Source organism: Acartia tonsa, chromosome 13 (assembly GCF_053477335.1).
Source record: "Acartia tonsa isolate MP-2025a chromosome 13, ASM5347733v1, whole genome shotgun sequence".
In the NCBI taxonomy this organism is placed as follows: Eukaryota; Metazoa; Arthropoda; class Copepoda; order Calanoida; family Acartiidae; genus Acartia; species Acartia tonsa.
The window spans coordinates 33,376,888-33,404,537 of record NC_137272.1 but is presented as its reverse complement, the minus strand read 5'-3'; the positions used below and the strand labels follow the sequence as shown (position 1 = coordinate 33,404,537).

The 27,650-nt window shown below is 35.3% G+C and overlaps 1 protein-coding gene across 1 annotated transcript; it reads left to right on the top strand.

The window, feature by feature from the left end:
• The first annotated feature begins 175 nt into the window (after positions 1 to 175).
• LOC145304087 (xyloside xylosyltransferase 1-like) lies at positions 176 to 22,272 on the top strand. Its single transcript, XM_080145845.1, has 10 exons — positions 176 to 244; positions 3,455 to 3,501; positions 12,440 to 12,501; positions 14,127 to 14,179; positions 14,657 to 14,734; positions 15,126 to 15,198; positions 16,406 to 16,484; positions 17,943 to 18,034; positions 18,945 to 19,025; positions 22,110 to 22,272. Exons 2-10 carry the CDS (start codon positions 3,468 to 3,470, stop codon positions 22,206 to 22,208), a joined length of 651 nt encoding a protein of 216 aa, XP_080001971.1. The 5' UTR covers positions 176 to 244; positions 3,455 to 3,467; the 3' UTR covers positions 22,209 to 22,272.
• Positions 22,273 to 27,650: the final 5,378 nt, after the last annotated feature.

The window sequence follows — 27,650 nt, the reverse complement described above, 5'->3', positions numbered from 1 at the left end:
TCTTCTACTTTTACATACGGATTTGAAGTTTTTTTTTCAGTATGGCATCGAAATCGATTGAATAAAAATCGGTTCTGACCCATACTAAAAAATATTCCATCACTTAAAAACAGTTTTCCGCAGAATTAAAAATGTATAAAATGATTCTTCTAACCATAGAAGGACCAGTATGGACAATCAAAGCAAAAATACCAAAAATTTTGTTTCAATTTGTTGATATTAAATCTATTACTGATAAATACAGGTAAGCTTTACCAGTATAAAAGAAACAGAATGTATTGCTGTCTTCGTAAAGCAAAGGATATTGCCAACAGCTGAACCTATATGGTTCTTATTTACAGTGAAGCTTCTTATCGATCCATGGAAGATTTAAATTAAAACTATTTAGGGGGAGGAACTTACAACCCCTCAAAATTTTACTATTTGTTTTTAAATGTGAAATGGACAGTGAAGGTTTTTTTCCAAGTATTAAATAAAGGGAAAAACATCAACATTTTTTATTAAATTCGATAATAGCATGAAATGCTTTATTTAGACGTATTTTTCATGACACTTAATACTAGAGATAAGGCAGTAGAAGTAATCCAATTTTGCTGAAGGGGGGGGGGGGAGGATTAATTAGTTATGCCAAAAAATTCAATAAATTTTCAACTTTTTGTAAGGTTTCGTGATTTAACAAATAAAATGATATATAAAATTTTAACAGGGACTAGGGGACAAGGATTCTGGCAAACAATATAAACCTAAATTTTTTCTCCAACTCACTTTCCCGTTCATACCCACTTCCATAACCTTATTATACTCCAACACATATAGGGGCGTCGTAGGTCAGTGGTAACGCACTGAGTTACGGTGATGCGAGTTCGAGTACAAATCCCCATGTGGCAACTCGAATTTCTCAGTTGCAATTCATTCACGCAACTTCCCCTTGGTTGTGTAAGAAGGGTGACAATCGTGTAGTTTGGATACTCAACAGTCAAGTACATAATATCAACCCTTACCCAAGCTTCTATGTGGAGAGCGTCATTTATTACAGTGACTTAATTTGGGACACGTGCCATACTCGGCGAGGGTGAGGTAATAAAGAGTAGGTCCCTTGAGACAGCGGGTCAAGTTCTTTTACTTAAGCGTGGACCATAAGCTGACCCTGGTGCTAGCATACAAAAGTGTCTCGCTCTACTCCATGACTACTTAGTTCCAAACACTAAGTAACTATGGCTACACACACACACCCACCAACGCATTGTTCAAATTTAAAGTTGACCTGAATAATGACACCTTTTTTTCATTTTTATTAAACAAGCTACTCTGTAATTCACTTTGTCGGACCGTTCATCATTTTTTTAGGTTTTCTATTAAAACTGAACACCTGCTCTATAACCTACTTAGTCCTGGATCGCTATTTTTCCCTCTTAGACAATTTTACGAGGACACAGAAAATTGTAGAGTAGCTTCACGAGGGAAAAAATCCAATCCTACTTTAAATTCTATTTTATTATGCAAAAATCTTAAAAGAAACATCTAGAAATAAATAATCCAGATAAATCTAGTTATGTTTAAAAATCATTGAACTATAGTCCTTGACATATAACTTTTCCACAATTCAACATATGAAAGACTTTTTCCTCCCCTTTTTTCTTTGTATTAGTACTTGAATTAAAACTTTACCCTTTTTATGAACAAAAATAATCAAGAAAAATCCTGCTAAAATCAATGAACTATAGTTTATTGACATGTATCTTTTCCACAGCTCAACACATATGCCTAATATTTTCCCTTCCCTTTTATCTTGAAACAGTATCTGATCAAAATGTTACCCCTTTCATATGCAAATATCCAAAAAAATCTGGTTAAGTTTAAATTCAATAGGCTATAGGCCCCAATAAGAAGTTTTCCACGAGTCAACACATGAAAAGATTTCTGCCTTCCCCTGTGTCTTGGGGAGGTGATCAACAATAATTTTTACCCACTTATATGAACAAATTAACATAATACCCTTCCCCTTTTGTCTTTATGCATTTAGTCTTTGAATTAAAACTTAACTCTTTTTATGGTAATTCTCACAAAACAACAAAAAATTATCAATATAATAGTCAAATATTTAGAATGGTTTCTAGTTCATAGAATAACAATAATATAATTGTAGGATTCCTGGTTTCAAATAGTCTCAGTTTGGGATCTTATAAAGTTAAATGGTTCTTAAAAAACATATAAAAAGAACAGATATTGGCTAAAATTTCCTAAACAAAGGAATCTTTGAAATCACTAATTCTATATCTTTGTTTTACTATGTAGTAATGATATGTGATCACTTTATAATCTTTAATTTGCTAATTAGTCACATTGTAACAACACTCGATTATTTTATTTCAAATGTCTCAAAGAAAAGGGGAAGGAAGATCTTTAGGTGATATTCTGCCTAGATAGCAGGATCTGCCTGGCTAGCAGGCTCTGCCTGGATAGCAGGCTCTGCCTGGTTAGTAGGAAGTCAGGCCTATAAAAGGCAGCCCACTTGGGCTCAATAGTTCAGTTGTGATACTACACTCTCTATCACCAGTCGAAAATCTTAAGGGTTAAGTCGGGTTATAATCTTTGACAGAATTTAGCTTGAGTAAACTTTTCTTTGAGATCTTTGGCCAAAACATACCTAAAATAAAATAGATTTTGTTAATTAAAATTATTCCGTTCCCTTAAAAATAAAAATCTGAAATATTAAAAAACTTTGTTTATGTATTAGGTATAGGGGGGAAGTAATAGGGTTCAAGCCCTTATGGGCGAGTATTGGTAAATAGTCATTGAAATTAGTTCACAAGGAGTAAAATTTGCTCAGACCTTAAGATATCACAGTAGAACCCATATTAAGGGATCGCATGATGGATCTGAGGTTTTGACAATTTTATTTCTCTAGTAGTATAATTCCATAACCAGAAGATAACACAGTAGACTTACCACCTAAAGGCGTCGCATGCTGGTTAGCAGGTCCCCACTAGAGTGGATGTCTCCTCGGAGATAAAGTTACCAGCGCAATCTATAGATCTTGGCCTAAAATATTTATTTGGGTTTTATATGTTACCAATAACTTAATAGTTTGATTTCCAATAAACGTATGATCGTTGATGTACAATCCTGAAACTACCGATAGCACATTATTTTCGGAATAGGGTTTTTAGGTAAATTATATATCTACTGTTTAGTAATCTATTGTCTAGTGATTTGGTTTGAATATAATTAGTCATTTCATTGGATAGTATTTCTAACCAGACAGATATTAGTGTTTCACTGAATCAGACTTGGACTGTAACAGGAGGTGAGAGCACTGCGCCTTGATCATAGTAGTGTGATTAAAGGGTGCGGCTGTTTCGAGGACCAGGTTGTGAAGCAGTCCATTGGTCCATCCATAATAATTGTATACTTCGCTTCTTATAGATGATGTCATCCTTGTTTATATATTTAGGAAAGAAATTGATATGATGAAAGAAATTTATTCAAAAAATCTAACAGGTAATATTTGTAAAATAGCATAAAGCCTGCCCTGAACTATTTTTTGGTTAACTAAAATATAATCATAAATAACAATTGCCTAGTTGTAATAAAGATTTTATGGAATATTAACAAGAGAAGTAAAACTATTTTTCTCACTATAGCTGCAAATACAATTAATTTCCTATTGATTAAAACCGGTAAAGAAAAAAAGTTAACGTAATTTAGCTTATAAGGTTTCGTGACTTTTAATGACTATTTAGTTTTTATTCCTTATTTCATTATTTTAAACATAATCTTTCAAAAGAAGGTGTCCTAACTTTTTGATATTTTTTTTTAAAACAGCTAGTCGGTGCTTTTAGTGATTAGTAGTTGTAAAATGATCCATAGAATTTAGATATGCAATCGTTTTTTTGTATACTTCTCATTTTTGAAGTAATTTAAGTTTTTGAAATTATGTTGATTTAATTATGTTGTGAAGATTCCCCATACACTTAAGCATCCAGTATGTTATTTAATTTGTCCGTCGGTCTGTCAGAGATGCTACAAAATATGAATATAGGAATAATGAAAGTACGTGAAAATTTTCCCGTTTTTTCTATTCTTTTTTAGTAAATTCTCTTTAAATCTGTATTCCCATAGGATATTTTTTGCCTCTGTCTTAACCTCTTTTCGAGGAAGCTTTGTGTTTATCAAGTTCGAAATTAAATTCCTTATCATTAACCTAAAACTAAGCGCAAATGTCGTCTTTTCATGGCTTTCCTTTCATAATGTGGCGCGGCATGGATTGTTTGTTTATTTTGAAGCGCACGTTCTTTACTTTTGAATGAGATATGAGAGTGTGAAGATTTCGGAGAACAAAATTGGGCCTATCATTGGTCTCATAGTGTGTGAACGACCCTAGTGTATCAGGGATTTGAAACCATAAGAGCTTCAGGTAGAATTTGTTAATTTGATTAAGAAGAATGGTGTATAGGACGATTATATGTAGTTTTAAAAAGGCTTTAGCCAGCTAAGCATGAAATTTAATTATGATTAATATATGTTTTAGTAATTTTTATGTGCATTATTGTTGCATTTAACAATGATTTATTAAACCAAATAATTTTCCTTTAAAGCCAAAGTTTCCAAAGATTTTTTACCGTAGAGAAAAATGATTTTTAAAAAGCAAATAAGATTACGTGGTTATAAATAACTGGAATTATGAACTAATTGATATTGTAATTTCAGGTCTTTGAAATAATTTCATCAATAAATCTATATTCAAACCTGCTGTTGAAACTTGATGGTTCCTGGTATTGGGGGTTTGTATGTTCGCCAACTGATCTCGTGAACTTCCCGCTAATTCGGAAGTCAAGCTCAACCAAAGTGTCATGGTTGAGACAATTTCAAAGTATCTGATGAATAGGCGTTAGCATTCATCAAGAGATCAATAGCATCCAGTGAATTATTGATGCAATAAACTGTGACAATTTTTCTGTGAAATAAGTACCTAGTGAATCAATATGCCACTAACCAAAAAGCAGAAAATTGAGCGAGCTATCGCTATTGGCAGTGAAAGGCTAGAAGTTTTTGATGAACAGTTAAAAGTGTTTTATGACAATCTAAAAGCCTGCCAAAGTTTTAGTTCATGTGAAAATGTGACTGTAAAATCAATTCGTGACATTTTAGTGAGGTCAAGGACCAATCTGACCTAATAAAAAGTCTAAAACCTGCCGTGGAGACTAGTGAGCTGCGCGAGTTCAAGCGTGATTTGGATGAAGCTAGTGAGCAGAAAACTGTTGCAGATAAAGTTTATGCGTCGTTGGAGCAGTGTACAAAAATTCTGTACTGGCTTGACAATGATTCAGACAACGCGAGGTCAAGCACTGTCGCCAGGAACCTCGACGTCATTGAGAAGGTGAAGATGGACATGGGAGTGCTTAAAATTTCCGTGGAGTTGCGCCAAGAAGTACGTGATATGTACCGAAGGCTTAGAGAGATGGAACGTCGTTCATCTAACCTGGATGAGAGTGGGACACCTGCCATGCTCTCCAGAAGTATGTCTGCCGTGGATATTCGGAGTTCCAACCCGCAGTATGGGCGCTGGGACAACAGTTTGTTGCCGTCGTTCGACGGTACTGACACGGATTACCCAAACTTTAAACAGGTCTTTAAAGATCTATGTTCTGGTTATGGATTTGCTGACCAGAGGTTAAGTCTGATGTTGTGTATGGAGAAGGTGATAACCAACCCGGAACTACGCAAGCAAGTGTCAGCGATTAGAGATCATAATGAACAATGGGCGTTTCTTGATCAGATGTTTTTATCAAACACTCGCCGGTTCATGAGGATTTTAACTAAGTTGAACAAGATGAAACCTGTGGATAAACCTGTGGACGTGGTTAGCGCAATTGCTACCTTCAAGAGCATGATGCAGGAGGTAGAAGCCATCGTTGGTTCTGCAGCTAAGGATTACAATCACCTAACTCTTATTCATATTTTTAAAGACAAGTGCCCTGAAAATTTGAAAGACAAAATTATGATGGAGCTAGGTAGCATGAACCAACCAAACATCCCGAAGATTGTAGAACTGCTGGAGAGGACCAGGGGTGCCATGTTGGCCGGTGATATGTCTTATGATAATGGCGCCGGCAAGAGAAATCGTGACAGAGCTGCCGCCGCGCAAGTATCTGGCCGCAACGACAATAAGAATGGAAAGGCTGGAAAGGACAAGGCTTCCAAGTGGAACAGTGCATGTCCTGTGGAGAGCTGCAAGGAGAAACACCCGATTTTCCGTTGCCTCACGTTTAAGAAGATGGACGTGGTTGACCGAAAGAAAGTTGTCCAGCGGAAGAAGTTATGTGAACTCTGCTTGTGTGACGGCCATACTGCTGACAAGTGTAATAAATCTGATAAGCTTGGTGTTTGTGGTACAAATAATTGCGACAGATACCATTCCAGGTTACTCCATGAGGCTAGTGCTGGTGTGAATACAGTCTACAAGTCAAGTTCTGCACCCAGCCCCTGTACCTTCTTACTTCAGTTAGTTCCTGTTGTAGCACCTGGCGGCGGCACCTGCCACACCACGGTAATGTTTGACTCCGGGGCAAATTTGCCACTTGTGTCTGAAAAGTTATCCAACAAGTTGAAGCTGAAATCTACTGGCAGATATACAACTATTTCTGTAGCTGATGGCAGTGAGTCTTCCTGCCGCAATGTTGTGTTTTATCTGAAGGATAGGGACGGCAATTTGAGGGAGTTTGAGGCAGCTGTCATGCCTACCCTCGGCGGGGCCAACGAGATGCGCTCGGTCCACCCCGAAACTGCCGCCGAGATATTTAAAATGCCGCCAGAAAGGTTTACATATATTAGTGGAGGCTTAGATATCATCATTGGAAATACACATCCTGACGTGTTTCCTTCAACCTACCAGAAAGTGGGCCAGTCTATGTTGTGGCGAACCATTTTTGGTAGTGGTTTTATCTGTACGAGTGCTGATGGTGGAGCTGGAGATCAAAAGTCGGCTTATAAGGCTGTCAGTGTCAGTGGAGGCACTTTGCCAGACTTTCTGACGTCTGAATCGTTTGGCGTACAGCCGCAGGCACTTTGTCCAGGATGTACTGCTTGTCAAGAGTGCAAGGCTATGGCCGACGGCACTACCTGGGACCAGCGTGAGAGGCAGAGGATAATTGAGGCAGGTTTAACACTAGACTTGCAGTCCAACAAGTGGACAGGTCAATATGCTTATATTGAAGATCCTCACACTTTACCCTACAATGAGAGTTTAGCCCGCAAAATTGCTGAAAAGGATCGTGCCAGGATGGTCAAGGAAGGTACCTATGGAATGTATGTGGAGGTATTCAACGACGCCATAAGAAGAGGCGTTTTTCAAAAAGCCACGCCTGAAGAATTGCAGTATGAAGGACCTAAGTCTTGTTCATCAATAGTGGTTGCTTTCAAGGAGGATTCAAGTTCCACACCCATGCGATTGTGTGCAAATAGTTCTCTGACGTTCAAGGGTACCAGTTTTAATAACATAATGCTGGGAGGCCCGCCGCCAATGCAGAAGATTTTTTATCATTTGATGCTTTTCCGCGGTTACAAGGTTGGTATAACCGCGGATATCTCCAAGTTTTATAACTCCATCCTGGCCACAGAGTTCGACAGCCAGATGAAGAGAGTTTTATTTTCCCCGACGCCAGATGGTCCACTTGAAATTTACCTGACCAAAGTTGTGAATTTCGGCGAGTTGGCTGCGGGAAACTTGGCAGTTACAGCCCTGAAGTTGACGTCCCGCCTGTTCGGCGGAAAGAGTGAAGCAGAGGTCAAGGAGATGTATGGAGAGGGGCAGATAAACGGTAGTGAAATTGTTGCTAAACCTGAGTTATGGAAGGAGCCACCAATACCTACCTACCCTGATGAGGAATTCAAGTTACCTCAGATTCCAGTTGCAGTCAAGCTTGAGAAGCACAGCTTCATAGATGACGTTATTTCGGGAGCAGGATCGAAGCCAGAAGCCAAGGAGATGATGAAAGAGGCCGACAGAATTATCGGCAAAGGTAGTTTTTCCTTCAAACAAGTCATTTATTCTGGAGATGATTGCCAGCCTACCAAGGTTCTCGGGCTGATATGGAAGCCAGCCACCGATGTGTTGTCCATCGCCACAAGAGTCAACCAAGATGGTAAGGTCAAGGGAAGGAAGGTGAAAGAGGATGCTGATTTGTACAACCTCCAGGACGCCTTGGACGAGAATCTGACAAAGAAGATGGTCCACAGGTTCGCCGCCCAAACCTTCGACCCGATCGGGCTTTGCAGCCCTATTCTGTTAAGAATTAAACTTGTCCTGCGGAAAACATGTTTGCTGAATTTGGGTTGGCAAGATTTCATTCCAAAAAGTCTACGGGATGAACTTGTTAAGTCGCTGGAGGATAGAGCTGAGGTCGCTAAACTGGAGTTTGACCGTTGTGTGGTCCCGGATGAACCAACTGGCCTTCCATCCTTGATGATGTTTTCGGATGGGTCATCAGAGGCTTATGCAAGTAATGCATATTTGAGGTGGCCAACTAGACAAGGATTTGAAACGTTTCTGCTAGCCACCAAATCAAGAGTTGCGCCGGTCAAGTGTGAGTCAATTCCACGCCTTGAGTTGATGGGATGCCAAATGTCCACAAGGTTGGCAAAGTCCGTCAGAGATGCCCTGCCCTTTGATATTATCAGAGTGATGTACTTTACTGATTCATCATGTGTTTTATCACAAATAGTTTCCAACAGTGCTATGCTGAACACATTTAATTCTCATCGTATTGGAGAAATTCAATCTGCAACCAACAAGGATGACTGGAGGTGGGTCCCGGGGACGCACAACGTTGCAGATTTGGGCACCAGAAGCACCTGCAAGGTATCAGATTTGGGACCAGGTTCCAGGTACAGATTGGGCCCAGAATGGTTGCGCCAGGATGAAAGTGCGTGGCCGGTGAAAACTGCCGAAGAAGTCAAGCAGGTTTTACCCCCAGAGGAGTTGAATACCAAAATGGTTAAGTTATGTTCAATGAAAGTTGCCGGAGAAGCCGCTGAAGATGTCTTTAGGTTTAAGCACAGGAGATCATTTGGACAGGCCAAACGTATTATGGCAGCTGTCCTGCAAGTTGCGAACACCTGGTTGAAGAAGCTAAAGAGCAGACAAGAAGGTAAGACTACAGCCGCTGGTAGTCATGTAGCAGCCGCAGATTCTGTGTACAAGCCGTCTTTGTACAATTTTATGGCGGCGGCGGAACTTTTCATTGTGTCACGAAGCCAAGAGGATGAGTGGATAAATGACGCTAAAGGCAATTATGCGTCATTAAATCCATTAGTGCATGAAGTATCATTGACCTGGCCTGTCGTTGGTCCCGGAGGAAATTATGTGACCAGGGAGATGAGGATTCTTAAAATGGTTGGTCGTGGACAGCCAGTCATTGACGCCATTACTGGCGGCCGTAAAATGATATTTGAAGACATGCCAGGTTTAATAATTTTGGAGCCTGGTAATTGGTTAGCTGCTGTTTTTATGAGAGAAGCGCATGTTGAGCTTCACTCTGGAGTCCGTGGAACTTTAGCTGAGAGCCGCCGTTGGTGCTGGATTGTGAAGGCAAGGAGGTTGTCCATCATGGAAGTGAAGAAGTGTTGGCCCTGCAGTGTTGAGAGGGCTAAGGAATGTCGTGCTACCATGAAGGACGTGTTACCTGACAAGTTGGTCCCGAGCAGGCCTTTTGAAGCTGTGCAAGTCGACCTGATGGGTCCGCTGGTTACGAGGAGAGCTGCCGCCAAAACGAGGAGTCAGACAGCAACGAAGAAGGTGTGGGTGTTCGTGGTGGTCTGCAGGTTCTCAGGGGCGTTATGGTTAGATGCCTTGGAAAAGTATGATACCAGCAGTATCCTGTTGTCCCTGCGCAAGTTGGAAGCTGTTCATTGTCTGCCGAAGATCATAGTAAGCGACATGGGCACACAATTATCCGGTGCTCGCAAAGTTTTAGAGCAGAAGTTGGGCAGCCAGGTAGAGTTTTCTTGGTCTCAGATCCCGGCCCGAGCCCACCATTACATTGGGCAAGCTGAGAAAATGGTGGGATTAACCAAGAGGTTGCTGTCCAAGAAGTTGGTGAATAGTTCTGTTAATTTCAACGAGCTCCTGGTGCTGTTGGCGGAGGTTAGCAAATTGATGAATAGCAGACCATTGACGATTGAAGCTGCGAACGACGTGGAGAATTGGCGGCTGATTACCCCTGGCCAGCTGCTGGGAAATGTTGACCGCCAGCCGTTGTGCAATGTGGCGATGAAACCGGAGGACCAAATTTCCTCCAGGTTGAAGTTGTTGGAAGATTTGTCTGCCCAGTTTTGGACTGCCTACCGCCAGGAGATCCTACCGAAGATATTACGGATGTCCAAGTGGAAGGATGAGATGGCGGAGCCACTAGCTGACGGAGATATAGTTCTGGTTACGAGTACCAATCCGCTGATGAGATGTTTGAGGATGGGCCGAGTGACGAGAATTGAGGATGGAAGAAAGACTGCAAGAGTCTTGTTCAGACTGACAGATAAGTCTCCCCTAGAAGAACATGCTGTATCAGTCAGGCAGTTGTTAAAAATTATGATTAATAATTGATTCTTATTTTATGGAAATTGAGATTTTTTTAGTAAAAAGCCACATTTTTCATATGCCTATTTTTATGCCTAAAATAAGAATCAAATGAAATGCGATTAAATAATCTTCTATTTCGTATGCTCAAATTTAATTTTATTGAGTTTAATTTCTTTTCAAAAGTACAATTCATTTTAAAACTTACCTGAAAAGTTTAACAAAAAGGAATAAATGTGTCGAGGTTGCGTGATTCGATATTTATTCTAAGAAAAAAATCAAGTATTTTTTTAGCAGATTTTTTTTAAAATTATATATGAATTTCAATCAAGTAAAACATTTTTATTCAGATCAAGGAATGATTGAAAATTCATATTTAAAGTCTCATATTTTTTTACAAAGAAAAATTGGTATTTTTTATGATTCCGATGAAAATTCTAACGAAGATATTATTATTTGCTATTCTTTAAGTATTAAAAAGTTTTATTGTTGATTAAGATATTACAGTTCTTATTCATTAGGTTTGAAAAACTTTCTGCCCAAGGATTTTGAAAAATTTTTTCTTACTACTCTTTTTGATGCTTAACAAATTTAGTTTTAAGTACCTATAAATCTTAATTTTCTTGTCTAAGATTTATTTCGTTTTATTTTTACCATTATTTGTTTACATTTACATTTCAACCTGATTTCGTAGGTACTTATTGATTTATAATAATGATTTATTACCTATTGATTATGAAATGATTATTATTTAGTATAGTTGTTATATTACAACATCATGATTAATAGGATTATCTATTTTAGGATTTGTGTATGTGATCATGTGATTGTCATGTGCATGGAATGTTGTATGGTACAAACCAATCCCCATCCTTCTATCCTAAAATGTGAGGTATTGTGAGTCCTAGTGAGGAGTATAATATTGTGTATGCATTTCACGGGGTTTCATTTAGTTAGGAGCAAAATTGTCACGTTTTCGGGATGTGGCCATTCTCATGTGATTATGGTGAGTTGAGTTTAGTGAGAAATGTTGCTAGTGCTCAGCGCAAAAAAACCTTGAATCTCGTTAAGGAAGTTAATTTGACTTTCAAACGGGGGGTGTGTCTTAACCTCTTTTCGAGGAAGCTTTGTGTTTATCAAGTTCGAAATTAAATTCCTTATCATTAACCTAAAACTAAGCGCAAATGTCGTCTTTTCATGGCTTTCCTTTCATAATGTGGCGCGGCATGGATTGTTTGTTTATTTTGAAGCGCACGTTCTTTACTTTTGAATGAGATATGAGAGTGTGAAGATTTCGGAGAACAAAATTGGGCCTATCATTGGTCTCATAGTGTGTGAACGACCCTAGTGTATCAGGGATTTGAAACCATAAGAGCTTCAGGTAGAATTTGTTAATTTGATTAAGAAGAATGGTGTATAGGACGATTATATGTAGTTTTAAAAAGGCTTTAGCCAGCTAAGCATGAAATTTAATTATGATTAATATATGTTTTAGTAATTTTTATGTGCATTATTGTTGCATTTAACAATGATTTATTAAACCAAATAATTTTCCTTTAAAGCCAAAGTTTCCAAAGATTTTTTACCGTAGAGAAAAATGATTTTTAAAAAGCAAATAAGATTACGTGGTTATAAATAACTGGAATTATGAACTAATTGATATTGTAATTTCAGGTCTTTGAAATAATTTCATCAATAAATCTATATTCAAACCTGCTGTTGAAACTTGATGGTTCCTGGTATTGGGGGTTTGTATGTTCGCCAACTGATCTCGTGAACTTCCCGCTAATTCGAAAGTCAAGCTCAACCAAAGTGTCATGGTTGAGACAGCCTCGCTATTTATGTATGTTTTCATCCGTTTTTCAGAGGCAATAGTGAGTTATGAAGATGAGGGGTTAGTCGTCATGGATTCTCCAAAATATAATAAGGTATTCTAGTTCGGCATCTAAACCGATAAATACCCGCTGGATTATAACAGGTTCTTAGCCGTACTTAAAAATTATGTGTATATCCTATTATATTCAATTTCCTACGAATAATATAATGAAAAATCATAATATTGATACCAGTTTTGTTATCCTGGACCCTAAGGGGCTAACAAAACTGTAATTAATCTTAATATTTTTCAATTTACTATCCAAGGAAAGCTGTCTCTGGTACAATTAGGTAAAAAAAACAATAATATCATTTGGGGAAGATGTTGCCTTCTCTAAAAGTGCCTAGTCAAACAAAGAAACCCTTTATCCCCATTTTGAAATGTCATAAAAAAAAGTTTTCATTTGTATTTTGTTAGGTCAGGTTGGTTATATTAGGTAATGGGAAGCCCCGCAGGATTAGGACACCGTAATTAATGGTCCTGAAAGTTAGGGGCCCCCCGTAGGGGTTAAGCAAGGAAAAAAATTCACCCCTCTCTGTTAGGTTCAATAAATCTTGAAGATAATTATAGGTGAATGGCGTTTTTGTGCTCAACAAGGCCTTTATACGGAAAGCATATACCTTTAGCAATAAACTTTTCGTTTTTTAAAATAATTAGTAACTTAAAAAAAAACAATTTGAAACCTACCTATAAAATTCAATTCTGAGAACTTGTTATTTTGTTTTCAGTTTACTAACAGCCAGGGGTAGCTATTCTGAAAAACAATTCTACAAAAAATCACGAAACCCTATAAAATATCTGATGGTACATTTGTTTTTTTGCCATGTAACTGAAGAAGAGTGGAAAAGAAGGGGATTAAAAGGGGAAGGGGTAATAGAGTTGTTTGTCAGAATATCATTCCCTTGTCCCTGACTAACAGCTAATTTTATGCTGTTTTAATTTAATGTTTACATTTTTCAATCCCTACCCCAAGGATTTTTTTTGTCAATTACCTCATACGGGCGGAGATGCTGTCCATGACATGAAACGCCATGGTCCAACAACCCAGGATAAGCAAGGAGAACCAAATGTCTCCTTTTCTGTCCAAACACCCGGGGTATTAGGTTAAATAACACCCATCAGACAACCAACCCTTTGATTACACGACCTTTGTCTGAGAAGTCCTAACTGTGCATGGTAAAGAGTTACGCCTCTTTTGGGCCAAGGCATTCCCCCTACTTTAACTATTAAAGTCGCTTACCTGACATAGTAGCAGTAGGAACCATTTTTAATGTCTTTAGTTATAACGCGGTGTCAAGCCGAGATTCAACCCTATCTCCCCAACGACGAGCCAGTGCGCTACGTGTTGAGCCACGGTCGCGGGTTAATAGCCTATAACCATTTTATGACTAATAGATATATTTCCTGAAAAGTAGAACCAAAATGATACATTTATAGATTTTCGGACAGACGAACGAGCAGACATTGTTCTGCTGCGAAGATAATTAAAGTTCCTCAACAGATTATGACGTCATACGATTGAATAGCCAATGAGAGGGCAATATACACTGTAATTGACCAAAATGGTAAAATATATGCTGGCCTCTCATTGGTTATTTTATCGTATGATGTCATAATCTGTTGAGGGACTTTAATCATCTTCTTCTGCTTTATAATTCAAACATTCGTTTATTTTAGGATCTTTTCTACATTGGACCTTTTTATGGAAATACTTTAACACAAATTGATAGGTATTTTTTTAACAAAGTTTTAAAACAATAGAACGATTTTATATAGGCAAGATACTCTATAATTCTAGTCAATGACAATCACTATGTTTGTATGTCTGAAATATAATGGTCAGATAGGCTGGATATCAGGCTTCAAATAACATTAAAATTAAAATAACCTCACAAAATACAAAATACCTCTCTTTAAATTTTTCAATCGAGAATCTTTTATTAGAGAGATCGAGAGGGGACATTGGGTTTTTTATTACACTTGGCCCCAAATTTTTATAATACAGTTTTTTATACGTTGGCTTATTAACCTTGGGCACTTTCATTGAATTTTGGTTAATTTATAAAGATTAGTGTTCAATTGTTTCGACCACTAATTTTAATCTAAAGAAGATGTAATTTTGTGCATCATCATTGGGGATGTACATCAATTCATCGGCCATTGTCTTATTATTTAGAACCCTGGTTTTTCTACAATTTATTTTTTAGGTTAATAATGTTTGACGCGGATTTGTTTGTGAAGAAAGATTTATCATATCTTGATTCTTATTTTGATTCAATGAACAGGTTAGTTAATGTTTATCTATCCTTGTCTGTCTATATATCTATCTATTTCTCCTTGTCTATCTATCTATCTATCTATCTATCTATATATCTCTTTAATTTTGGCCATTAAGGTAGTGGAACAAAGTGACTTATAAATCAGTCATGTGGCGTCATAAGAATGATGAGAGGAGAAGTTGGGAAGAAAACCCCTAAAAAAAGAGATGGATTTAATTTATCTTTAATTATCTATCTATCTGTTTATCTATTTATCTATCTGTTTATATCTATTTATTTATATACCTATCAATCTAGCTACCTATCTATTTTTGTCTCTCTTTACCTATCTATTCGGTACTCAATTGATTGGTTTATCAACAGACTAGTAGTAATCTATTTATCTATCTATTTACAGTACTCAGTTGATTGGCTTAACCAGAGAACAGACTGGCTATTATATGAATATAGTTACAGTTGCATTAAATAAGGTATCATATTCATATTTTAATTGGTGAAGGTAGGGGGAATGCATTGGCCTCGGGTGTTTGTTGTTTGTTGGTCCTGGTGTTACAGTGTTATGAACAGCAGCTACGCCCCTAGAGATAATATCAGATGGTGAAAAAAGTAGAGTAAGTAATTGAAGTTTGTCATAATTAGTTTAAGTTAACTGCCCTAACTGAGTGGTTAGACTTGAGGCTTCGTGCAATTAGTTGATTCAACTTGGTTTGGGTAGAAATATGTTGGAACAATTATAATAATGACAATAAGACGACAAGATTTTTTTTAAAAAGTTTACTTATTACTTATTTAACAATAACAATATTTGATATTGTATTTTATCTAATGACGTTTGGCCAGCCCCTAATCATTTAGTAGCTGTGCTACTTAAATCAAGAAAATAGGAGAAGATTAATTTAAGTTTGTTTGATCTCAACAAAGCATTTAACTAATACTAAAACAAATATATTTATAATTTAAGATGGGCTGTCATACACAATAATCCGTCGAAGATAAAAAAAAAGAAATTTTGAAGCGCCGGCAAGCGTCATAAAAATACGATTATAAAGGAGGGATGAGAGGAGAAGTGGGAAAGGAACCCCCTAAAAAGAGATTGATTTAGATGTATTTTCATGATGTTAAACATGACACTTTCAGGCGCTTCGAAAATTTTCCAGACAAAAATATTTGTTTATGTTTACTGTTAAGTCACATGTGATTCATTCCAATACTAAGAGCGACGAAATTTTTGGAGGATATTATTACCCGAAAGCTAGCTTTATCCTGAAAAATTTAACTAACATATATGTATATATGGATTAAAAAAAAATTGCCCTTTCGCACCAAAATGTGTACACGATATAACCTATAATATGGCTGTATTGTTCCTTAATTAACATGTCTTTAGTCAGGGATTTAAAGGGATAAGACGATTACCAATAAATTGACGTACATTCCCAATGATGATACACAAAACATCCCTTCTTTAGATTACAATTAGTAATTGAACTTAATGAACCAACCAATCAAAATGCAATAAAAGTTACCAAAGTTTTTTAACAACGAATAAGAAAACGTTATTATAAAATGTGGGGACTAGTGTAATAAACAGCCCATTGTCCCCTCCCTCCCTGGTGCCAATAAAATGAGAAAGTATCTATGATTCTAAATGTAATATACATATTTATAATTTTATAGGTTAGAGATAAATTTTTATTCACCAATGACAAAGAAAAGATACAGGGAACTAACACTGGAGTTGTTCTATATCATTTAGGTAGTTTTTTTTTATCATGGAAAGAAACAAAGTAACAGGTTTCGTCCAATTTTCAAAGTAACTTTTCTCCTATTTATAGCCACTGTGGGGCGCTTTAACCCTGCGAAACCAATTTCCTACCCTGCAGAGCAATCATTAACTGTTTTGGGAATGATTTTTGTTTGTTTTCAGAAAAGATGAAAATAGTTTCTGATATTTTAATGGAACTTTGGTATAAGGGTTGTGTAATGTAATGCAGCATTGATTTCCCTTTTCTCTAAGAGGTTAAGAAAACGCGGCATTGTGTCTCTGATGCGCTCCGCACATGCGAGGCCTTGAGGGGGCAGTTGTTGTGTTGATTTTGAGAAGGAAAGAGCAGATTATTTTCTTGTCATTTTCGAGGGGTATGAAGCTTCTAGGAGCATAGATCTGGTAGTGGTTTGGGTGCTTAATGAATGTGTCTAAGAGGTGAGAGTTTATGATTTATTTTAACCATCCCTAAGTATGAAAAATTGCGTGTTTTGTGTGGCGAAAAACCAAGATTTATTTTGGTGTAATAAAATGTTTTCTTTATGAAAAAAAATATTTTTAAAGATTTTCCTAAACCCCAGATTTTTTGTTATTGAGTAAATATTTATTTTTAAAAAGCTTAGATGTTTCTTTTATTTGTCAAATACCTAAAGATTTGATTTAATTCTTTTGAAATTAAACAGAGTCCAATCGGTCACAACAACAAATATTTTTTTTTCTTCTAAAAATAAGCAATTGATATCTTATTTTATAATGATTTAAATGTACTAATTATGTATATTTTTTTAGAATTGTCAACTGCTTGTTGATCATTCATCCCATTCCTGGCCAGCTATTCTATAATCAGACATCTATGCGTCATAATTGGACTATTCAGATTGAGTCCGTGACATTAACATTTACTTAACCTTACCTAAAATAACCTATCAAATGCTACAGTGAAAATACGATGAAACCCGCTACTTTGTTTTCTTTCCATGATCCGTTTTTTTACTAGCGAAGCTATTCTACATTTAGGGTAGGTCCGTCAATCTGCATATGATAGCTTTGATGGTTGATGTAATTGTCCTATCGATGTAAAACTTTAAGCATGATGATTCGGTTCGAAACATTTGAAAGCGTAGCAACTTTAAACGCATTGCTAAAAAGTCCGTATATTTCACCGTTCCCCTGTTTTATACTTGTTTTGAATTTGTTAAACCCCCAATGAAATACCTGATTTTTTTTCATTCTTTTGTGACAGATGATGATAGACAAAACTACCCCTTCTATTGATTATTGGTGCGAATTTTTGAACACTGATAGAACCATCCAATAACTAAATAATAAAAGTACCCACAACAAAAATAAATCCTTTTTTCCTTGACAAATATTTTTTGTGGACATGCTTTTTCTTGTTTTTTCAATATTTAGAATTTTTAGCTGTTTATCTAATTCTTTTTTTTGTAGCTAAAATGAGAGAAAGTGCTGAATACCAAAAACTGATGAAGTTTGAGAATATTTTGGGAATCTATGAAAACTTCGTAAATTTGGGATCCCAGGTAAATTTTAGTAGAACTGAGGTGAATACTTTTTAAAAAATTTACTCACTAAAATCATTTTGCCTCACTTAAATCAGTGAGGCTCACTAAAGATTTAGATGGGATAATTTTGCCTTACTAAAATTTTAGTGAGGCAAACTGATTTTAGTGAGGCAAAAGTTTTTTTAAGAATTCACCTCTGCTCTCAATTTGGTTCTCACTTCCGTACATAATCCTTATAACAAAGTAACAGGATGTCTCTTTGTCTATTTGTACCAAAGGATCTCGCTAACTGCTGAATTGATATGGTGCTCCTTTGCAGTGTAGCTTCTCATAGGTCCTGAGAAGGTTTATAGTTATTTTGGGGGAGGGTACCACACCCTCCCAAGAGAAATCTCCAAAAAATAAAAACCGCCGCCCTGTGGATATTTATGATAATAAGATAACACCATATAGCGGGGAAAAAAACTATTGAAAAGCTTATTTTATTATTAAAAAGAAACAATTTTACATCATCAGTTACTGGTATCTTAAGTTTCTGCCAATAATAAGCTTATAATTTTCTTTCTAGGCGACGTATTTTAATAATGAAAATTCTATTATTAGCAATGAAAAACTTTCAAAATTTTCATTGTACCAAAAATATGAGTCTATTCGTGGCAGTCTTTCAGCAGAATAACAAACTGAGTTACAGAATAAATGAGAAATGATATATATACATCCCCAATTATTTTTTTTAAAATTACCCGATCTACAAATAAATATTATTGGTTGAAAAGTTTGGACATAACTTGTTTGGAACCAACCAATCTAAAGTATCTTAAGTTTTTGAGCCAACTAATAAGATAATTTGGTACCAATATGGTGAATTACTGTCCAATGTCCCCTCCCTCCCGAACTAAAACTAATTGAGTAATTTTCTACTTTTTAGAATGGCTTCAAAATAAGTTTTGTGTGTGGGGACCAGGAATATTTCACTCTACTCATGTGGTATTATCCACATTTAGTTCAGGTATAAAATTAAATATTTCACTCTACTCATGTGGTATTATCCACATTTAGTTCAGGTATAAAATTGAATATTTCACTCTACTCATGTGGTATTATCCACATTTAGTCCAGGTATAAAATTTAATATTTCACTCTACTCATATGGTATTATCCACATTTAGTTCAGGTATAAAATTTAATATTTCACTCTACTCATATGGTATTATCCACATTTAGTCCAGGTATAAAATTGAATATTTCACTCTACTCATATGGTATTATCCACATTTAGTTCAGGTATAAAATTGAATATTTCACTCTACTCATATGGTATTATCCACATTTAGTCCAGGTATAAAATTAAATATTTCACTCCACTCATGTGGTATTATCCACATTTAGTAAAATGGTTCCACACATGATGGTTCCACACATATAGGTCAATCCTTTGAGTGGTTTTAGGCTATTTTTCTCCTCCCTTTTTACCCTTTAGAAAACACGAGTTCTTAGATGCTAAGGGCGCCACTACTATTCAAATATATAGTAGTATCTCATTCTTTAGAATATAAAAATACAATAATTAACTCACTAACCAATGAACCAATATGATTTTACTTTATAATGAAGCGTCTTATAGGTCCTGGTAAGTTTTATAACTAGTTTTGAGACACCCTGACATCCTCCCAAAAGAAATCGCCTATAGAAATTCTTTTTCATTATTTAATGAAATATTTAATTTAGTTAGGTATCTATCTTATGGAATCTTCAGTGCTTTACAATAACATCATAGATCCCCGGGATGGTTTTAGCCCTTATAAAGGCCCAAGCAAATAAAACATGATCAAACTATTAAATTTTTTGTTATCATGGTTAAGAACTGTTTTAACTGGTTGGACAGTAAAATTTTTTTTTAAGAACATTCAATTTGGGGGGGGTAAATACCCCCCCAAAAAATTTTTTTTTAAAGAACATTTATTTTGGGGGGGGGGTAATTACCCCCCCAAAATGGTTTGGGGGGGTAAATACCCCCCCCAAAATCGTTGGGGGTGCCTACGGCACCCCCAAGGTAGGGGTAATTATTTTTTGGGGGGGGTATTGTTCACAAAATTTGGGGGTGCCAAATGGCCCATTACCCCCCCCCCTTGGACGCCTATGCTCTACTCATGTGGTTTTATCCACATTTAGTTCAGGTATAAAATTGAATATTTCACTCTACTCATGTCGTATTATCCACATTTAGTCCAGGTATAAAATTGAATATTTCACTCTACTCATGTGGTATTATCCACATTTAGTTCAGGTATAAAATTGAATATTTTATTCTACTCATGTGGTATTATCCACATTTAGTCCAGGTATAAAATTGAATATTTCACTCTACTCATGTGGTATTATCCACATTTAGTTCAGGTATAAAATTGAATATTTTATTCTACTCATGAGGTATTATCCACATTTAGTTCAGGTATAAAATTGAATATTTTATTCTACTCATGTGGTATTATCCAGCACATTTAGTTCAGGTATAAAATTGAATATTTCACTCTACTCATGTGGTATTATCCACATTTAGTCCAGGTATAAAATTGAATATTTCACTCTACTCATGTGGTATTACATTTAGTCCAGGTATAAAATTGAATATTTCACTCTACTCATGTGGTATTATCCACATTTAGTCCAGGTATAAAATTGAATATTTCACTCTACTCATATGGTATTATCCACATTTAGTCAAGGTATAAAATTGAATATTTCACTCTACTCATGTGGTATTATCCACATTTAGTCCAGGTATAAAATTGAATATTTCACTCTACTCATATGGTATTATCCACATTTAGTCAAGGTATAAAATTGAATATTTCACTCTACTCATGTGGTATTGTGGTAGTCGGACAGACTGTCACTTCCTAGAGCATGCTACGCTCCGAGACTCCTGATAAACACGCAGGTGGTTAATCCCCACCCAGCACATTCCTCAACAAACCCTTTTTCTTTTGTTGGCCGCCAGCTTAACACGGTCAATCCTACCAGCCACCGACGGGGGAAGGGATTGCCCCTCCTCCTTCATGATCTAGCTAACCTACCCTTTTCTGGGGGATGCCAGCCTTACCCCCACACTAGCCTGCCCTTCTGCCTTTCACCTGGACGGCATTTCCCCATTCTCTCCACACCCATTTGCTACCTAACCCAACATCTATAATTTGTTGTATATAAAGCGATTATTTTGTTATGTGTAGTTAGTTCTAAATAAATCTTCAAACTGTAACTACTTGGAGTATTTTATTGATAGAATCATTAAGGCTAGGGGCTCTTTTGCCGGACTCACCAAATAGGGCTTGAACTGCTTCACCCCTATTACAGCATTATCCACATTTAGTCCAGGTATAAAATTGAATATTTCACTCTACTCATGTGGTATTATCCACATTTAGTCAAGGTATAAAATTAAATATTTCACTCTACTGATGTGATATTATCCACATTTAGTTCAGGTATAAAATTGAATATTTCACTCTACTCATGTCGTATTATCCACATTCAGTTCAGGAATAAATAGAATATTTCACTCTACTCATGTGGTATTATCCACATTTAGTTCAGGTATAAAATTAAATATTTCACTCTACTCATGTCGTATTATCCACATTCAGTTCAGGAATAAATAGAATATTTCACTCTACTCATGTGGTATTATCCACATTTAGTTCAGGTATAAAATTAAATATTTCACTCTACTCATGTGGTATTATCCACATTTAGTCCAGGTATAAAATTGAAAAACAAAACAAGGATGACAAATTGACAATATCCATAAAAAGCGGAATTCCGGAATGGTAGGACAAACGAACTTGTAGATTGTCAGAACTGAATAATCAGAATAAAAATGTGTAATAGTAGAAGCAAAATTGTAAGTATTTTTTTGCTAAACTGGTTAAATACAGGATATTGTTTAAGGAAATATTTACATTTTTAGAAATTAATTATACAGATGCTTTTCTTGTAACATTATACAAATTGATGTAATATAAATAATTTTTCCAGAAATCAGATTAATAGGATAATTTTAACACATAAAACTGATAATACATTTATATTTCAGATGATACCCTGTTCTTGGAACTTCCAATCTTCCAGATTTATGATAACACGGGATTATGTCTGTAAAGAAAAACCTTTCATTGTACATCAACATAGTTAAACATTAGTCATCTTTAACTGCATTATATCATAGACACATTTCCGTGGATATTAAAATGAAAAAATGTTTGAAACCATTTTTGACAGCTCTGAGGGGCCAAAGGCTAGGGCTCCCAAAACTGGCATTAATCTTGTGATTTTTATTTTAATATTCGTCGAAAATTGTCTACAATACTATTGTTCATTAACAGAGTTAAACATTAGTCATCTTTAACTGCATCGTATCATATTAAGTTTAAAACCAATTTTGACAACTTTTATTGGCCGAAGGACAGGGCTACCAAAACTGGCATTAATATTGTGATTTTTATTTTCATATTTATGAGAAATTGTCTATAAAACGATACGATACATGATTTTTTTGTATGGCTGAGTGCCTAGTAGAGAACAGAACCCACCCACTGAAGAAGTTAATAATAAGTGTGCTTTAACGTGCGTTTATTTTTTATGTTAGGTTAGGTTATATTCCATGTATAGGCAGGATTAGGGAATATGAGAAGAGGGAGGGGGGGGGGGAGGCTCTGTTCTGTGCTCGCAAGGTATTTTGAGATAAAGCACCTAAACTTATTTTTAAAAATATTTTGTGTTTAATCACGCAACCTTTCAAACTTTTGAAAAAAAACAAAGGGGGAGGGGTGCTGTCTTTTTCTTAAACCTTATCTACTCTCTCCCACAATGCCTTTTCACCTTGTTGGGGGGGGGGGGTTGATATTGGACTGTAAATTACACTAGTACCCAAATTTTTATAAAAAAGGCTAAAAAAGTTTGATTACTTTTATGGAATTTTGAAACTTTTCGAATAATATTTTTTTCGTATTCATTCGAATCCGGTGGATAGGAACGGTTCTCATCCATGCGAAAAAACTATGTCTAGCATCGTATTATATCCAGTTTTCTTTAAATATAAAAATGTACAATCATAAGATTAAAACGAGTTTTTATAGCCCGTGCCTTCGGCACCTCGAGTCTAAAAAAACTGGTTTTAATCTTAAAATTGTACAATCTATATCCGCAGAAAGCTGTTTATAATACGATTCGAGAATTAACTATTAATCTGCACAAAGAGTAATTTTGTTTATTATAATCGAAGATGTACAACAATGTTTTTTATCCATTAAGATCCCTACTTTATACCTTGTTTTTTAAAAATATCAAAATTATTTGTTCTAATTTATGCATGAATACAGTTAATTGTTAAACCTTTATTTGGTATTTAGAATAATCATGACTAATTAAAAATAGATAATTAAAACAACAATGTATTGCTCTTTAATCAATTAATAATTTATAATACACTTTATCATTAATTTTACAATGATTTATTTTATTACTCATCTAAACAAAGTGACAATATCCATAAAATCAAAGCTATGAAAGGTAGGACAGACGGACATTAAAACTTGTAGAGTGTCAGAACTGAATAAGCAGAATATTAATGCATAAGTATAAACAAAATTTGTGGCAAAACTTCTTAAATACCGGATACTTGTTAAGGACATACTTACATTTTTAGGACTTGATTATAGAGATAATACGCTTATAACATTCTCATTGTTGTAATAGAAAACAGTATTCCAAAAATCAGATAAATATGATATAATTATAACATACAATATTAACATACATAAATACATAACATAGATACGCTTGCTAAATCATACCTAATTGTTATAGGAATCAACCAGAAAAGTTTGAAATCGATAGGACAATTCTAACCTGTTTAAATTAATAAAAAGAGCTAACTGTCTGTGACGGCGACACTAATTACAGAAAAGCTTTGCTTTCAAAAATACAATTAATTTTTATTATAATTCTTTTTATTACTCACGTAAAAAATATGCCAAAAGTAGCGCAACAATAACAAGCTAACAAATATAAAAAAGACAAAAAATCCAGCTTATATCATCAACAAAATTATTCATAAAAAAATCACGCAACCTATACGTGGTTTTCAGATGTCGCTGGGGGAATTGGCGGCCTTTTTAACTGCCCCTCAAACATTATTTTAGATTCAATTTGCCTGTTGGTTATATAGGTTTAGTAGTAATTTAGAAAAAGGAAGAGAGAGAAAGAGAGAGAAAGAGTGAGAGAGAGAGAGAGAGAGAGAGAGAGAGAAAGAGAAAGGGATTTAGAGAGAGAGAGAGAGGACGTGATGAAATAAAACTGCCCCTCAAAATATTATTTTAGAATTAATTCTCCTGTTGGTTATATAAGTTTAGTAGTAATTTAGAAAAGGGAAGAGAGAGAGAGAGAGAGAGAGAGAGAGAGAGAGAGAGAGAAAGAGAGATAGAGAGAAAGAGAGAGAGAGACCGAGAGCGAGAGAAAGAGAGAATGTGATAAAATAAAAAATCACCAAACCTTTATATTGAAATTTATGCATGACTGAGAGACCAACGGACAGCTTACATTATATACTGTACGTACATTGTTGTAGAAAATTTTACCATCTACCTTGAATAGCAGCCCTGTCAGACAGACGGACATTTTAAATTATAGGTTAGCTTTGCTACTAAAAACTAGATGCTATAAAAGACGAACGGATAATTTGGATATGCGAGAAAAAAAATCTTACTTCCGTATGTAATGAAAATCTTTAATTTTCAACATTTGTTTTAAGCAGGGATCTAGAGGGATTAGACAATGGCCGATAAATTGATGTACGTACTCAATGATTATACACAAAATTATCCCTTTTGTAGATTATAATTAGTGGTTGAAATGTTTGGACACTCAACTTAAGGAGCCTACGAATCTAAATACATTAAAGTCCCTAAAGTAGATAAGTCAACGAATAAGAAAACGTTATGATAAACTTTGGGGACTAGTGTAATAAACAGCCCAATGTCCCCTCCATCTCTGGTTTTAAGAGATTAAAAAGTCAGTCAAGTGAACAAATTTGTACACAATTAAAATCAATGCAATGAAAATAATGTCCAATGGTAGCAGGGATCTAAAGGGAAAAGACAATAACCAATAAACTAATGTACATCCCCAATGATGATACACAAAGTACTCCTTCTGTAGATTTAAATTAGTGGTTGAAAAGTATGAACACTCAACTTAACGAATCGACAAATCAAAAAATACATTAGTCCCCAAAGTTGTTAAACCAACGAATAAGAAAACATTATTATTAACTTTGGGGACTAGTGTAATAAACAGACCATTGTCCGCTCTTTCATAGCAGGAAGGGAAGAGACACTGGAATGTAAATGCTGTAAATGACACTTGTACCCAAACTTTTAAACCAACGTTATCCTATTGATTAGCTAAAAACTTTTACTAAATTTTGATTGGTTAGTTTCAGACTAGTAGTGTCCATTTTTTAAATCAATAAGTTTGATGGAGTAATTTTGTTTATCATTACTGGGGATATGCATTCATTTATCTTCCATTGTCTTATCCCTTAAGATCCCTGAACAGTAGCAAAGCTTTTTGTTAAAATAAATCAGAATGATTAATATAAAATTATTACCATATACGGTCACTAGCGGCTTCGCCCCTAGCCTCTAGGGGCTGTGCCCCAAGAGGTGATAAAAAAAATAAGGCAAAATTCGTTAAAGGACCAGGGAAATCTTAAGCAATAAAAAAAAATAAAAAAAAATGGGGGGGGGGATTTTTTTGTTTTTGGGGGGTTGGGGGTGTCCCACCCCCCAAGAAAATAGCTTAAAACCACCACAGGACCAATAGGTATATACCCTGAAGAGTAGAATCCGATCGGTTCAGTGGTTACCGAGATCTTAAGGGACAGACAGACATCGTTCTACTTTGTATTATAGATAACACGAAATAAAGGATATTTATACACTAGCGGTTGTGCCCCTAGCTCATAGGTCCTTTTCATGTGGTAATTAGCATAGAACCGACCCTAGCCCCAAAAAATATTATTATTCTTCATAATAGATAGAGAGAGTCCTCTAGGGGCACGTAAGTAAATTTGGAGGGGGGGGGGGGTGCTTAGTCGACTCTCCACTACATTTTTTAGGACTTCTAATGAATTTTGATTGGTTGAAAAACTATTAGAAATCTTTCTCAATCTTTCTTGATTAGTTGGTTCATTTAGTTAAGTCTCTAAACATTTCAACTAATAACTGTAATCTACAGAAGGGGTAATTTTGTGTATCATTATTGAGGTTATACATCAATGTAATGTATCGGCCATTGTCTTATCCTCTTAGATCCTGGTTTGTTTAAAATTCCACATGTAGATTGGCTTCGCTACAAGTAGAGGGGGGTGGATTTAATTATGAACCGCTACATAAATATATAATAAATAATTATTTACGGGGGTTAACAAACTTATTTGCGGTATTATTAATTCAATTTAACAATTATTGAAATAAACGGAATTTTAAGGTCATTTTGATTATGCTATTGTTATATGCATATAATCAAGATCGAATAACAAGTGTTATTCTTGAAAACAAGGATGACAACATCCATAAAAGCAAAGCTGAACAAATAAGATGGCCAGACAAACGAACATTGACAAATATACAGTAACAACGCATTAAATATGTACGTTACTAATATAGAAATACTTTAATTTTAATACCTAATTATAGAGATTCTTCGCTGATAGCATTTTGTCAAAACATACAAGGAATCAATAGTGAAAAAGCAAGCTGTTTAATAACTTTAATATTATTATTTTGTAGTAGGTAAAATAAGCAACGATTCCCTGAACCTTCAGTATATAATTTACTTGGTCCATCAGTCATGCTTCAAAAGATATGTTTTTTTATTCTCTTAAGGTTTCGTGATCTTTATGATTTATCACATATTCTCTCTCTTTTTTCATTTTTTTTTGTTACAACTAAACATTTGCTATATTACTTACTTTGTCATTATACTTAAAGGGCGTTTTAAAAAAAACAATCGCTTCAATTTTTTTAATATAAACCCTATATACAGTTTTAGTCAAAAAATAACAAAAATTTACCCAATTCATGTCCAAGCAATGACAATAAGAAATCAATATTGCATTTTGAATCTACTCACTACAACTCGAGACCTAGCCCTTGTGGAAAGTTTTTCTCTACGTGGAGCGTGCTTATTTTATTACAAAGTGAGACAGTTTTTTTCTTTTTTCAAAAAGAACAAACTGTCTAAAGTACTTGAAATCTTGTAGATAGACCCAATAATGTTCAGAATTTTTGTTGGGGCATATAAAGACCATTCTATAAGCCTTAACCGGGTTTCTAACTCAATCCTTGCCAATTTGGCATCAAAAAGACAGACCCAGCAATCATTGAGAAATGACGCCTCTGTCTTTAAAAAAAGATAACAAACTGCCTTAGGTACCTAAAATCTTGTAGACACCATTATGTTTAGAATTTTTGATGGGACATGTCAATATCACCTTAACAAAGTTTCTAACACTATCTTAGCTATTTTGGTATCAAAAAGAAAGACCTGTCAAAATTCAAGAACTAGAGAGACC